At 40.3% G+C, this 14316-nt stretch overlaps 1 protein-coding gene across 2 annotated transcripts in view; it reads right to left on the bottom strand.

Annotated features, from left to right (window-relative positions):
- Positions 1 to 14316, bottom strand: part of col14a1a (collagen, type XIV, alpha 1a) — a 166260-nt gene that overhangs the window by 5740 nt on the left and 146204 nt on the right. For both annotated transcript variants that reach the window (XM_080307779.1, XM_080307778.1), the window contains exons 41-47: positions 11171 to 11224; positions 10997 to 11068; positions 8433 to 8468; positions 6238 to 6304; positions 5903 to 6094; positions 2307 to 2384; positions 1125 to 1280 (exon numbers count right to left, since the gene is read on the bottom strand). In XM_080307779.1, coding sequence (XP_080163905.1) covers positions 1125 to 1280; positions 2307 to 2384; positions 5903 to 6094; positions 6238 to 6304; positions 8433 to 8468; positions 10997 to 11068; positions 11171 to 11224 — 655 coding nt within the window. The remainder of the gene's footprint in view (positions 1 to 1124; positions 1281 to 2306; positions 2385 to 5902; positions 6095 to 6237; positions 6305 to 8432; positions 8469 to 10996; positions 11069 to 11170; positions 11225 to 14316) is intronic.

The raw sequence follows: 14316 nt of genomic DNA, 5'->3' as shown, positions 1-14316 counted from the left end.
ACCGATGCTTTTGTTTCCTGCACCTCTCTTTCTTTTTCATTGCCTTGATTTGATAAAGAGTTATTACAGAAAAGCAAAGCACACACAAATATGTGGATCACCTCGTTCTCTGTTTTTGTAATGCAGCTTTGTTCCAACCAGTCATTAAATATCTGAGAGTGGCATCTCAATGATGGGGACTGAATTTGCTGCTTTGAAACAGCTGACAGGTTACGACAGCTAATGATTACACTGAAAACAGGAATACTGAATGTAAATTGAGGTTCATCAAAGTGACATTTTTCATTTGTGCAATAACAATTATTTTGGGAATTATGAATTACTTTTTTACACCTCTTTAAAATAGCCTTAAAAACAAGTACAGCATAGTAACACTCCCTGTAGAAACCTGTATGTACTACTACTTCCACGTGGGAACCAGTATTGCCAATGTAACTGCAATCGTGAGTCATAATTTTAAGTTATACTTTGTTAATTGCATTCATCATATTTTCAAAGAAAATCAGCCTAACTGACAATTACTAAATATATCAGTTAAGCATTTTTGTATTTACGATTTTCACCAGAATTTAGCTGAAAAACAAATCATGAGTAACAAGATGTTGGATATTGGGATTACTTCCGCTCCTTTTGAAGTCTGCAGGAAAACGTCTTTCTGACATGACTTCTTTCCTGATGATTTTATAGGTTCTTTGCTGATGTTGAATAAAATGTGAAGTCTGCTTTGTAAATCTTGGTCATACTATGATTCAATATTGAGGATTATCTGTCAATCACACATCAGTAGCCAGTGAGTGTGCGGTCAGATCCATCCCTCCTCATCACGTCTGCTTTTTTGTAACTAAGAAATAAATGTGTGACATCACGGTAGCAACATGCATCTTTCATTCTGTTTATAACTGTGATACAACTGCAATCTCATGTTACCTTAGTAAGAACTCAACTACATATGTTTTGTGTGTCTGAAAAAACCAAAACATTTGGCCGATATGTTGGCTTTTTAAATTGACAAATATTGGTATCAGTCCTAAAAATCCAATATTGGTCAGGTTTTATGTACCTCTGCCAAATCCTACACCCTTTATTTAAAATGGTACCAATGCACGAAGTTGAATGATATTTACCTCCCACGTTGTATCCCAAACAGGAGTTTGCATCACAGTATCCAGGCTGACCAGCTGGTCCTGTGGTCCCTGGATTCCCGGGCCTCCCCGGTGTCCCTGGGTTACCAGGTCGACCAGGTGGGCCCTGGCTACCTGTCCGTCCTTCACCTGGCAAACCTTAAGATTAAGGAAAGTGTTCTGGTTAAAAAAACAACAAAAACTCCCAAAATCCAAGTGTTTGTTTGACATTTAGTAAAACGATTCTCAGCAGATGATGCTGGGTGTGAAGGAATAAAGGGAAAACCACACAATTAACAATGGCAGCCTGTGTACAACCTGTCACTGTACCATCACCTCTTCAATGGCTTTTAAATCCTGTCTCCTCTATTAGCTGGAAAAACATGATCTGAAGGCAGCAAGTGTTTGTTTGTCACTTGTGGATAAGAAAGGTGATGGTGAATGTCATGAGGGCAGGAGCAGGAATAACACAGTTCTTCGCTCACGCTGAGCCAGAGGCATCTGTTTTCTGTTTTCACAGGAGAAACTGCCCCACCAGGACTCACTTCAGCAGTCAGCAGAAATATGAAATCAATATTTGGATGGGAGTTTCTTTTGCCAGGGGCTAAAATTATCATCCCACAAATATTTCAGAAAAGTACAATGGATGAGGACTGAGCCCCCCCGTCCCCACACCTCCCCTCAGCACCCTCATCTTAGAAGAGACTGAAGTTTGGGCTTCCTTTTTTTTTAGTTATCTGATCACAGCAAAGTTTTGTCAGCTTGTTCTAGAAGTATTGATCGCAGTAAACAGAAAATCCCAGCACTGACATATTTTCATAACACGAGCCTCAAATTCCACAAAGCGTACCGGGAAATCAATACAGAGAATTATATTCATGGTCCAAAATGCCTGCTTGCTTTCCTCAGACAGCGATTCAACAGAGAGTAAAGTAAATCCAAAGCAGATTAAGTCTCTGTGCCATTTAATTCCATTGTTTCAATATTTGAAGCCGCTGTGGTTTATTCAGTGGAAACACAGTGAATATCTCCCATACGGTAGCTCCAGCTGAAAACACCAATAAGAAATGTTCAGGAGCAGAAAGATGCCAAATGATCAGATTTAGAAGCAGCTACAGCGCCTTGATGTGTAGCTTGGAGAACGCTGGAGAGAGAGTGTTGAGTATTCCCGGGCTCGTCTCTTACCAGGAGATCCGGGTGGTCCTCGAGGCCCCTGAGTCCCAACCCCTGGAGTCCCCCTTTCTCCCTTCTCTCCTGGCAGACCTGGAAACCAACAAAGAGATGCACATTTAAACATAAATTCACATCTTACATCTGTCCTCTTGGGTGTCTGCACAGATTAAGGGTTTATAAGCTTTATATGCAGGAGGGAAGGCACAGGTGGAGTAAATGGTGAACCTGATGGTGAACCAACATGTTTCTCAAAGGGCAGGTAAACATCCTAATACTTTTTTACCGGTTTGCTGTAACATATTACAATTACAATTATATAATGGACAGGGACATAATGTTTGGACTCTCAGCTTTTATTTGAGGGTATCCACGTTCAAATTGGATGAAGGGTTTAGGAATTTCAGCTCCTTAACAAGTTCCAACCTCTTTGTAAAGGGACTAAAAGTAATTGACTCAAAGCCTCTTTCATGGGCAGGTGTGGGCAATTCCTTTGTTATGTCATCAGTTAGGCAGATGAAAGGCCTGGAGTTGATTGGAGGTGTGGTGCTTGCATTTGGAAGATTTTGCTGTGAACAGACAACATGCAGTCAAAGGAGGTCTCCATGCAGGTAAAAAAATGAGCTGCGAAAATAGAAAAAAAAACATCAGAGAAATTGCCACAATAGTACGAATGGCAAAATTTACAGTTTGGTACATCCCGAGAAGGAAAGAAAGTTCTGGTGAACTGAGCAAGCAAAGAGACCTAGACGTCCATGGAAGATAAGAGTGGTGGATGTTCGCAGAATCTTTTTCATGTTTAAGAGAAACCCCTTCACAACAGCCAACCAAGCGAACAACACTCTACAGGAGGTAGGAGTATCGATATCCAAGTCTACCATAAAGAGAAGACTGCATGAAAGTAAATACAGAGGGTTCACTGCAAGGTGTAAGTCACTCATAAATCTCAGCAAAAAAAAAGGGTAGATTGGACTTAAAAAAAAAAAAAAGCTGGCAGAGTTGTGGAAAAATATTGTTGTACAGATGAAACCAAGATCAGCCTCCACCAGAATGATGGAAAGAAAAAAGTATGTTGAAGGTGTGGAACAGCTCATGATCCAAAGCATACCACATCATCTGTACAACATGGCAGAGGCAGTGTGATGGCTTGAACGTGCACGGCTGCCAGTGGTACTTGGAAACCCGTGTTTACTGATAATGTGGCACAGGTGTTCAGATACATACTGTCTTAAGCCAGTTGAGTATGCATTTCACTTGCTGAAGACTAAACTTCGGACAGAAAGGCTCACAAACAAACAGCAACTGAAAGCCACTGTAGTAAAGGCCTGGCAGAGCATCGAGGAGGAAACCCGGCATCTGGTGATGTCCATGAGTTCAAGACTTCAGGCTGTTATTGCCAGCAAAGGGTTTTCACCCAAGTATTAGAAACAAACATTTTATTTACAGTTATTTAATTTGTCCAATTACTTCTGAGCCGCTGAAACGAAGGGATTGTGTTTAAAAAATGATTTAGCTCATCTCATTTTTATGCAATCTTTTTGTTCAGCCTGCTGAATCAAAGCTGAACATCTGAAAGACTTCAACTGCATCTGAGTTATTTAATTTATTATTAATATTATTATTTATTTGTCTGTTATATTTAAGATCCATATTTTTTATTTATTCCTGATTAAAAATGCCAAATAAAAACATTTTTATGAGTTTTTAATGCACTTTATCTGCATTTTAATTGTCTTCATGCCTTTTGGCAAATGAACCAGATTATTGATGTTCAAACAGGTTCATTTGTTTTTGAAGTCTAATGATGGCCAATCTCTTTGAGCCTTACTTACAATATTAAATACAAATTCAACAGTGAATTAATGTCATATATGTCTGCTCAATTTTTCATGAAATAACAAAGGAACGGGCCTCTCCAGGCCATGAATCCGCTCCTCACTCAGCTGTCCAATTACTTTAGATTGTCTAAAAATGAGGTACAGTGTATAAAAAAACATTCCAAATAATAATTCCCATCTTGGTTGTTTGGCTTAGAATCCACCACGGTGGAGCCAAAAATACAAAAATGAGTAGGTCTTACATTTACTGTCTCTATCAGTAGTTAAGCTTCTGAGTAATTGTCCAATACTTGCTCTTCCAACGTTGTATTATATGAATATTTTCATAGAAAATTTGCTAAATGAATTATGCCTCTGTGATCAGCCCAATAAAATGTATGATAAACCCAACGTCTGCTCTGCGCAGCTGTTCGAATGACCTAATGGAATATTTTTGTACACTCTAATATTAAAGAACCACATAAAACTAATGTGCAGATTTTCTGCCGTGCTGCTTTTACGACCGCCTTAATCAATCGCATCAATAAAAAGGAAGTAAGCACCACGAGGCTGGAAAACATTTGACATTACCTCAAATAAAAATGCGTTTTCTACTACGGTGGCTTCATTATGACTGTAACTTGATGATTGCAACTCCATTGTCTCACTGTCTGTCAATTTTACTGAAAATATTCTAATGTTGAGCCTGATTCTGGTAGCCCTGCGCTCACCATCTGTTCATAAGAAAGCCATACATCTTAGAAAGGACGCTTACTCTGGTTTCAGTTCTATAAAACAGTAAATTAGTGTGTTTGTAGTAGACCAGTGGCTACAGATCATAAATGTCATTAGGGAGACTCAAAGACCTGAACCTTGACACTTCCTGACACAAGTTCAAGTGCTCTGAGCTTTCCAAAGCCTTCTCCGTGTGAGTGTGTGGGTGTGTGTGTGTGCGCAGACTCATTCAGCATGTGGTTCTTCAGTGTGGGTTGCGTGTTTTCGTGATGAGAATGGAGCCTCATAAAGGCTGTTTCTCCTCTGAGGGCTCGTGGCAGGGGAATGACCTCATGGATATTAGAGTTACTGTCTTCTGGCCTGGACTGAACCTCACAGGAGCGCTGATGCTGACTGTGAGTTTGTCTGGAACCTACACAGACCACAAAATACAGCAAACAAGCAGGCGGGATTGAGAATTTCTTGCTTTTTTCCCCTCCCCGAATCCTTTCTTTTTCTCACTGATAATTAGTGACATGGAAAAACATGGAAGCTCAAGGTGTTGAGCTTTTGGGGGTTTAAAGCAACTTTTCAAAATTCAGCATTTGTAATGTATAATTCACAGAGATGACGGGTTTCTGTCTGGACACTGACAATGTACAGCTGAAATAATGAGCACAGCAGAACCAGACAGGTTCATCTGATGGTACTCATAGTCAGAAAATTGGTACTTATTTTACTCAGAGTGCAACTCACACTAGGGGCTCTACTTTTCTCACTGCAGTTTTTATTTCATGTGTATCTCGCAGCTAATATTCCTATTATCTGTCTTAAAGACGTTAAATTACTTCAAAGGCTTGTGACTGTATTTTTCTTTATGTCTTGCTAAATATTACACACAAACACATGCCTAATAAATACTCAAGTTTCTGTCTTTTTGATGCTGTTAAATGTGGGATGTTGACTCCTCAGCCATAGCAGTGATAAGGGGAAAAAAATGACCGATGTGTGCCTGTTGACATGAGCTGTCTAATGTCAACAAACTCGGATTTTAACCATGAGCACAGCTTTATGTCTCACCCCTCTCGCCTGGTTGCCCGTTCTGGCCGTTAGTACCGGGAAAGCCTGGCCTCCCGGCTGGACCTTGCTCTCCCTGAGGACCAGGGGTGCCTCTCCTACCCGGCTCTCCTGGTGGTCCAGGCACTGTTCGGACTGACACCGCTGGCTGCATGGGGATCTGGTTCAGGAAGGAGTTGTAACGCGACAAGTGGCCTGAAATAGATGGTGGAGATTGAATGATTTGAAAACACCCAGATTTAACTTTTGACATTCATGTATGTTTTGTTATTTAAAAAAAATAATCAGAAGTAATGAAGCATGCTCGTGTTAATCTGTAAAAAATCGAGATTACTCACTCTGGATGAGCTGTTCACACACTTGACGTGCAATAGCTCGCACAGTCGCCTGGGACTGCACATCACCCTGGAAGAACAAACACAGAGCTCGTAGGATCTGACTTTACACAACCACACAGACATAAACTGCCAGACCAGACGTTGATAAAGTGGTGGGCGGGTGTTTTTTTATGGGTGTTTAATGAGTGTACTCCACCTTTACTCCACACTGACACAAAACAGAAAGCCAGAACCACAGCAAGTACGTGAAAACTGGACGATTAAATATAAATCCAGATTTAATTACACTAATTATTTGGGCTAACTTTGTTGAGTGTGCTTCTATAGTTTGTATTTTAAAAATTAATCTTTTTTTTTTTAAGCAGTTAACTTGTCATGAGGAGTACTACACAGGAGGTGTGAAAAACAACCCAGACTACATCTCAAAAAAGATGAAATTACAAAGCCAATAACAAAACGTTTGGGACGTTGTATTGCATGTAAAATGATTTGTGGCTCTCATAACCCATATATTATTCCCAATAAAAAATAGAAAAAATATCAAATGTTAAAAAGTATTCACTATTTTAGGAAAAATATTAGCAATTTGATAGCAGCAACAGCATGTTTAGCATCCCCTCTTCTTTTAACAACAGCCTATAAACATCTGGTAACTGAAGACACCAGCTGTTGGTCTTTTGGGAGAGAAATGTTGTCCCATTGTTGATTGACACGGGACTTTACCTGCTCAGAAAGATTTTTTTATCATGATCTTCTTTATCATATTTTTTTTCATATTGTCATTTTGTTTAAAAAGTGGCTGTCAGTAGTTACTTAAGAGGCACTGTGTCAGTTTTGCCGAGCAAAAATTTAGAGAGGAAAATGTTTAAAAGGTTTGTAGCTTGTAATTTACCACAAATGTCATCAAATTTCACAGAGAATAGAAGCATGTCTCATTTATATGGACGAGCAGGATTCATGTGTAATTGCCACTGGTAGATGGCTCAGGGCTATGAGCATGGTCCCATATTTCTAGTCTTCAAAAAACAAGTATTTTAATGAAACAGATCAGAACTCAGGAAGGGAAATCTCATTACAAACACACATAGAGCGTAACTTTCATGTAGTTTTTAAGCTAATATCAGAGCTTTTATGTACCAAATGCAGCATTCAACAGGACTCATAGAGATCTGAAATGTGTAGATTAATGTCTTTATCTTAGAGTATGTAATATTACTTTAATTAATACCTGCATCAATCGCAGTACTTGCGAATGATGGAAATCTGACAATATTTCTTTGTCTTTTCTCACATATCGTGCTGGTCAGCTGTTATTCTGATGCTCCACCTGTGCTGTCGGATTTACCCAGAGAACAGCTGTGCAAACATCCACCGCCGATGAGCAGGTCTGCTTGTTTTTGTACTACTGAAGTGTGTGCTGCTTTCGATAAAATGTGGATCATTATTGAAGTGAACTGGCTACCTTGCACTCGACTGAGTGCATCTTTGCTAATTTGTCCTGCTTACTAAATTTGCCCCCTAATGTCAGATTATCTGAACCCCTGTCTCTCTGACTATGAGCATCAGGTGTTTGTTTATATAAGAGCAAGAATACACATTAAAAATAACATTGCATTAAAAATGTATTGTTTAAGAGTTACACAATTCACTAGAGCTTTCCTACCATCACAACTGGGCCACCTCACCCAAATATACACTAAGAAAAAAAAATCCTCTCGCACGTTTTCTCCCAGCCTTTCATGTCACGTTGTACTGAAATTAACTGCAGCAGGGTACAAATGTCCCCAATAGTTGCTTAAAACGAAGCAGAAACAGGAATTACAGGTTCGATTCAAGCTGGCAAGTTGCGTGTCTCTCAAGCCCTCGGCGGTGACGGCCTCTTTCCCGTGTCAGCAGAAATACAGACCCTGCACTGCTGCAAATTTGGACCATGAACACTGATTTGATTTGGTGCGCCTTAAACGAGGCTGAGGGAGAGCAAGAGGAATAGAGTGAACGTTTGTGCAAAAAGACGAACAGGAAATGGTAACTGCGTGCTGCAGTACGCTGCGGTTTCTCCACAACATGGGCGGGAGGTATTAGTGAGTAATTGTTAGAAGTTTTACTTCAGCAAAGATAACTGTATTTCCACAGCAAAATAAAACCAGTAAAACAAGATTTGCTCTAAAGAGCTGCAAAACAGTGGAAAGACTTACTCTTTCTCCTTTATCGCCTTTGGTACCAGCAGGACCCTGGAACATAAAAGCACATGAGGAGAATAAACAGTCAACAGGGCTGAATGCTCACACACAGCCATCTCTTTTTCTGTCCCCATCTTATCAAGCCCCATCTCTTCATCTCTTTTCATCTCTGACATAACAGCTAGTACAACTAAATACATCTAAAATATGACAAAATGAGCCCAGAGTCTTTGTTTTCTTTCCATAACACTCATGAGCTCCAAAGTTAGAGTGCTCACAAACAGAGGGCATCATCTGTGTCTTGGATGGGCTTGCTTTCCTCCAATGTCAACACTGTAAAGCACAGAGATGCATATCTGAACACGGTACGCGCATACTCTGAAATACCTGCCAAGCTTGCATATCAGAGGCAAATAAAAGACAAAGATTTCCTGGCCGCGTGGACCGTGAGCTGATACAATAAATATAAGTTTGATGCTGCTGCAGCTTTTGAATAGAGTTTTGTTTATCTTGGGAAAACGTGTCCTTGACCACCAACTGACAGGCTGCGTTTGTGTGTGTGAGGGAGGCTGAGCTGAGAGGGATAGAGAAAATGCGTGCATGCTGGCCTGGGATATTATATGCATATTATACCACAGATGATAAAAAGGCTTTGCCAACATTTGACACAGTGGCTGAATTGGAGTGCAGGTCTGAACAATAAAAGTCTCTTCCTGGACCTCCGCTGCGTGCCTGTTTGGAGGTTCTGAATCTTCCTGGGCACATAAATGTCGACTATCTCATCAGGTGCCAAAGAGCACAAGAAAGACAGAAGTACAGCTCTGGTATAAATCAAATTTCTTTTATGACTCAATCAAAAGTGTCTTTCCATCATGTCTTGTATACAAAGAGTCTTTCCAAAGTGCAGAGTTGGTGTTTTTTCACTCAAAATATTTCCCATTTTATCTGAGAAGGAAAGTCCACTTGCGAAGACTTCAAATGTGGACTCATAAAACAGCCACTAGGTTTGTTCCTTTTTTTCCTTTTCATAACTGGCAAACGCCAGCTAGTCAACCCCTCAGGTGGTTGACTAGCTGGAAACCACATCCAGAAACTGTATCTGGTCTCAGTCCCACAAACTCAGGACGTTGGCGAGAGCTACGACGTGTTTCAACATCTACTGACAACCAGAATGAGATTTGGCAAATATGCAAGTCAATCAAGGAGTAAAGCATATTTAGATTCTCACTCAGTCTTCTCCCTTCCAAAGACCTCCATGCATATGTTTTGTTCTAAGTCTCTATTAAAAAGCTTCATAAATCCCTATATTTACAGATGGCACATAGCATTTCCAGATGCACCATGTCTTCCCTAACAGAACAGTTTGGGTTTCACATTAGATGCTCGAGGCAAGAATTTGTAGAAAGTGCAGAATGACCTTCTTCTCTGCATTTTTAAACTCTATGCTCACACACTTATCTAATTTGTCAGAGTAGTGGGATAGATGTACCAGGTTCTACCTCAGACAAACAGGTAGAGTACTCCAGGACTCACTTCTGAAGCAAAGTGGTAAATTTCCCTCCAGAATTAACTGTCTGCTATTTTAAACAACTTGTTTAAGAAGAAAAATATTCTCCTGCAGCACTGGTGAAAGGTTGCAGGGGGCAGAACAGACACTGAATCAGTAATTTCTGGTTGAGATAAAGTTTGAAACTCAAAGTTTAATAAAACGCCAGGAAGGGAAATGTTTTTCCATTCATTTAATAGATGCATGTTTGTACATTCATAAAGTGTTTGCGCCCCCCCTCCTTCTGTATCTCGTAGAATCGCCAGATGTGATCTCTCACTGTTTTTGGGTATATGTTGAGGAGAGAGGAAGTGATTTATAGCCCTACTGTCTGAGCCAAACTTGCTGCTGGCCTGCAAAGCTGACCCAAGACTAGATTAGCTGTCACAGGACTCCACAGTATCATCTGTTCCTGTTAGCATTACACAAAGCATGGATCCCCACACCATCTCCTCAGCATCCTCATCTAAAATTATGTTTCCTGCACAAATTCTTTTAAAGGGCTAAACAAGTCTGACTTACTGTACTTCGGATATTAAAGCTAAAATAAAAGTTTTGAGGCTTCTCAATTTGCGACCAGTAAATCATTAAGTTGACCTTAAGCACCTTGGTGGATGTAAGATGAATTCTTGTTAACATGTTAACATGACCCATATGCACACAGTACCAAAAACATGACCTCCTTGGCAGAGGTTGTGATGTTAGTTTGATTACCGTACTGCTCAAAAGCGGAGGAAAAGGGAAATATAAAGTGGAAGAGAACAAGACTTCCTCAAGGACTAATTACATCTGAATATGAGGAAAAAACAAAATGTGTATTTACACTTCCTAAACTTTGTGTAGGTAGGTTTATGTGAAGGTTGGTTAATATGGTTCTGGTCAGACAATAAGGTGTTTTCTTAGCATACACAGCGCAACATGTCATAATATTTCATTGCAAAGTCCTCAGATAAATGCAGTATCATACTAATCTTAACAACAACAAAAAAACAAAACCGAAAAACAAACAAACAAAAAAAACATTTTCACCCACAGGAACTCCTTGATCCCCTTGTGGCCCTGTTGGCCCACCTGGTCCTGGAGCTCCTGGTGCTCCTGGTGCTCCCTGAAAAAGGTGCAGATGGAGAACAAAGATGGCTGAAAGCTGAGGGATCAAGTGGATTTTTCACACAAAATCACAGTGGAACTAATAAGAAAACAGACTTACAACTGGTCCTGGGGGTCCTCGTTGCCCCTGTGGTCCAGTATTACCTGGCAGACCCTGCATGAGTGAAATACAGTACATTTATTAAAGTCGGCTGCACTCTTTTAATTCCTGTGGGCTTCTCTGGGAACCCAAACGCTGTTGCATCTGCAGCTTCTGCTGGTGGTAACTGCACACACCAAATCAAATCTACTTTCATTTTATACAAAACACAGTTTTATTATTTTTCACTCTCTTTTACTTTTACACACCGCTCTGCATTTAATCATAAGTTATTATTCATCCCTGACTCACTTCAACACTGCGTCTTTTGTCTATCCTCACCCCCTACCGCCAACCGGTCCTGATAGATGGCCCCGCCCCTCCCTGAGCCTGATTCTGCTGTTGGTTTCTTCCTGTGAAAAGGGAGTTTTTTCTTCCCACTGTTACCAAGTGCTCACTTATAGCTGCAGGATCTTTACCTTACAAAACCTTTAGGTGATTGTTATTGTGATTTTAAATGCACCTCTACCACTTCATGCATGATACATTTATGTACTATGCGGTGATTCTTTTTCAAAAGCACAGTTTTTACATCAGAAGCACACTGAAATTGTGTAGGCCAATTTTCTGAATGCCCGCATATAATAACATGATTTTAAATGACATGATGGTGGACTTGTTTTAGGTCAAAATATAGTTGTAATTCGAATTGAACAAATTCCCTGTTATTAATACACAGTTTGGACGCTGAACACGGCATCGTAGTGGTCTGGAGAACAGCTTAACCTGAGGTTAAGCTAATCCTTTCATTCCAGTTTGGATGTACTTTGTGGTTAAACACTGAGTCCCCTTCAGTCTTAACAGACTCAGATTAACCTTTGTGAGGGGAAGCCATCCATTAATAACAACAAAGCAACATAAACATGGAGAGTATGACACAAATGAAGACTCCCCAGTGGGGCTACATCCTACTGTCACCAAAGTTAAACTGTCATCCTTTCAAATAAATATAAGCAGTTTGTGACAGCACAACAAAATCTGCACTTATTGCACAACAAGATATGCCGGAGTTTCTCTGAAATAGCTGAGCTGCTATGAGACATCTGAAAACTCTTCAGCGAGAGTTACTCTGGTGTCACACAGTAAACACTCGTCAACCCACTAATGGGACTCTGGAGAGGGTCTCAGATCCTCCTGAGCAGAAGCGAATGAGGAGCAACAAGAATTCAAATCTTTGTGAAGCAAATCTGCTGAGGTCCTGGGCAGAAGTCCGCCAGCAGTCGCACTAAATACTCACCATTTAATCACACAAAATGTTTCATTAATGCAAGTATAGTAAGGATGTATCCATCCAGCACTAATATAATGTCTAATGTACACACAAACATTATCAGTTACAGCTATAGTGCAATCCTGATTTTTCCTTTTCTGTCTCTGAGGTTCAAATAAGAAATTCAGTCTCCGGCCTTTTCTCACAGAGGTCAGGCTCATGAAAATGTATCACTGCTGTTGCATTTCAGAATCAGAGCAGCTGCAGGTTTAAGGGCTATAGTGTGAGAAACTGTGGGGAGCCTAATCTAACTGCAGCATAATATCCATCAACAGTGCACAGGCTCTGTTTTTGTAACCTCTACTAAAAAGTCTTTGTATTAATTTTAAACTTTCTATGCAAAGTCCTGCGAGGACACAGACGGGTGAGAACTGTAGCGTCGCAGTGTTGGATAATTTATAAGTCACCAGTAGATCCCAAATAATAAATGTGCGAGCCAAAGTGGCCCTCACAAGAATTTCATCAGGGTTTCATGAGCCTGGATCTTGGGGAAAACTTGGATCAACTTAGTTTTCTCCTGAGTTGGGAAACTTTGACAAAATAAAGATTTATAGCTTTGCTTGATCCATTTCTCTGTGATATTACGAACAAATAAAGCACCTCGGAGACAGTTGCTGTTGTTTCATCTGATCTAACTGGCAGCAGTCCACTTTTAGGCAGACTTGTGTTTGTTTTTTCTCTAAGCCAGGCTATCTTTGGCTTATATACACCTCTTAAAGACTTCTGTACTGTGTGTATGCCCATAGGAGGAGAGTGATACTGATACAGTTTTACCGTATCAGGAAAGGATCATCTTCTTTCCCTAGCTGGCATTATACACACTGGATGATACAGGCTGGTGTAAATCCCCATTTATTGCTAATCCCAAAAGTACCACACGCATTGTGAATGGCTATTAAGTTTCTCTAATTACTGCTCAATTGGTAAAAGCTTCCTTTCTATATTGCAGTTAAATGACTGTTGATATCAGAGATTGCTGTTGCATCGATAACATCTGATGAACTGATATTTAGCGCTATTCCCTCCTTCTTTGGATGCATTCAGCCTGAGAGCACTGCTGGATTTAATTCCACAGCAATTAAAGCACTGATTAGAGATATTTTCTCTATTTGCATGGAAACTGAATTCTCATTAACAATTTGCGAGTTTACACACCAGTGCACTGTGGGTTATTTTTAAAAACATAAAATTCACGGCAGATCTGTAGCATGTTGATGAAATATTAATGTGGGAGGTCAGTCATGCACAGTGGCGCAGAGGGGACGCCTCTCCAATCGAGAGCAGCTAAAATTGCTTCCTGAAAAGTAATTGAACACGATTACACTCAATAATTAGGTTGGTAAACACGGTATTCCTTGAGTGTATGATACAGTGCAGGCTGGTGATTGCGATATCCCACCAGGGCTCCAAAATTATGTTTTTCACTGTTGATTATATCTGTAATTTCCAGTTAGATTTTGTACCTCCCCGTGTCTGTTGTTTCAGATACCTCCAGCTCTGGTGCATTTCCTACCTTTGTGAATGTGCGCTCCACCCTAATGAGCTGCACCTGTGTTTAATTGCTCCCCCTCAGTGTATTCAAGCCGTTTCCATCTTCCTCTGCCAGACAGCGTTAGAGCAATGTGTCAAGTGTCCAGTAATCCCTTTATTGTGTCAATCGGCCTGTGTGTGTCTGGCTTTGTTTCTGACACTCATTCTCATTTTGTTAGCTGTGTTGGACCAGTCGCTCGCAGACTAAACCCCTCAAGTAAAAGCTGCCCTTTTGAACTTACACCTAGCATCTGTAGGTAGTGGTAGAGGAAAAAAGCTGTAGATGGAAATTATTCAATATATTGCT

This window comes from Astatotilapia calliptera, chromosome 11 (assembly GCF_964374335.1).
Source record: "Astatotilapia calliptera chromosome 11, fAstCal68.1, whole genome shotgun sequence".
Taxonomy (NCBI): Eukaryota; Metazoa; Chordata; class Actinopteri; order Cichliformes; family Cichlidae; genus Astatotilapia; species Astatotilapia calliptera.
This window is presented reverse-complemented; position numbering and strand designations above follow the sequence as displayed.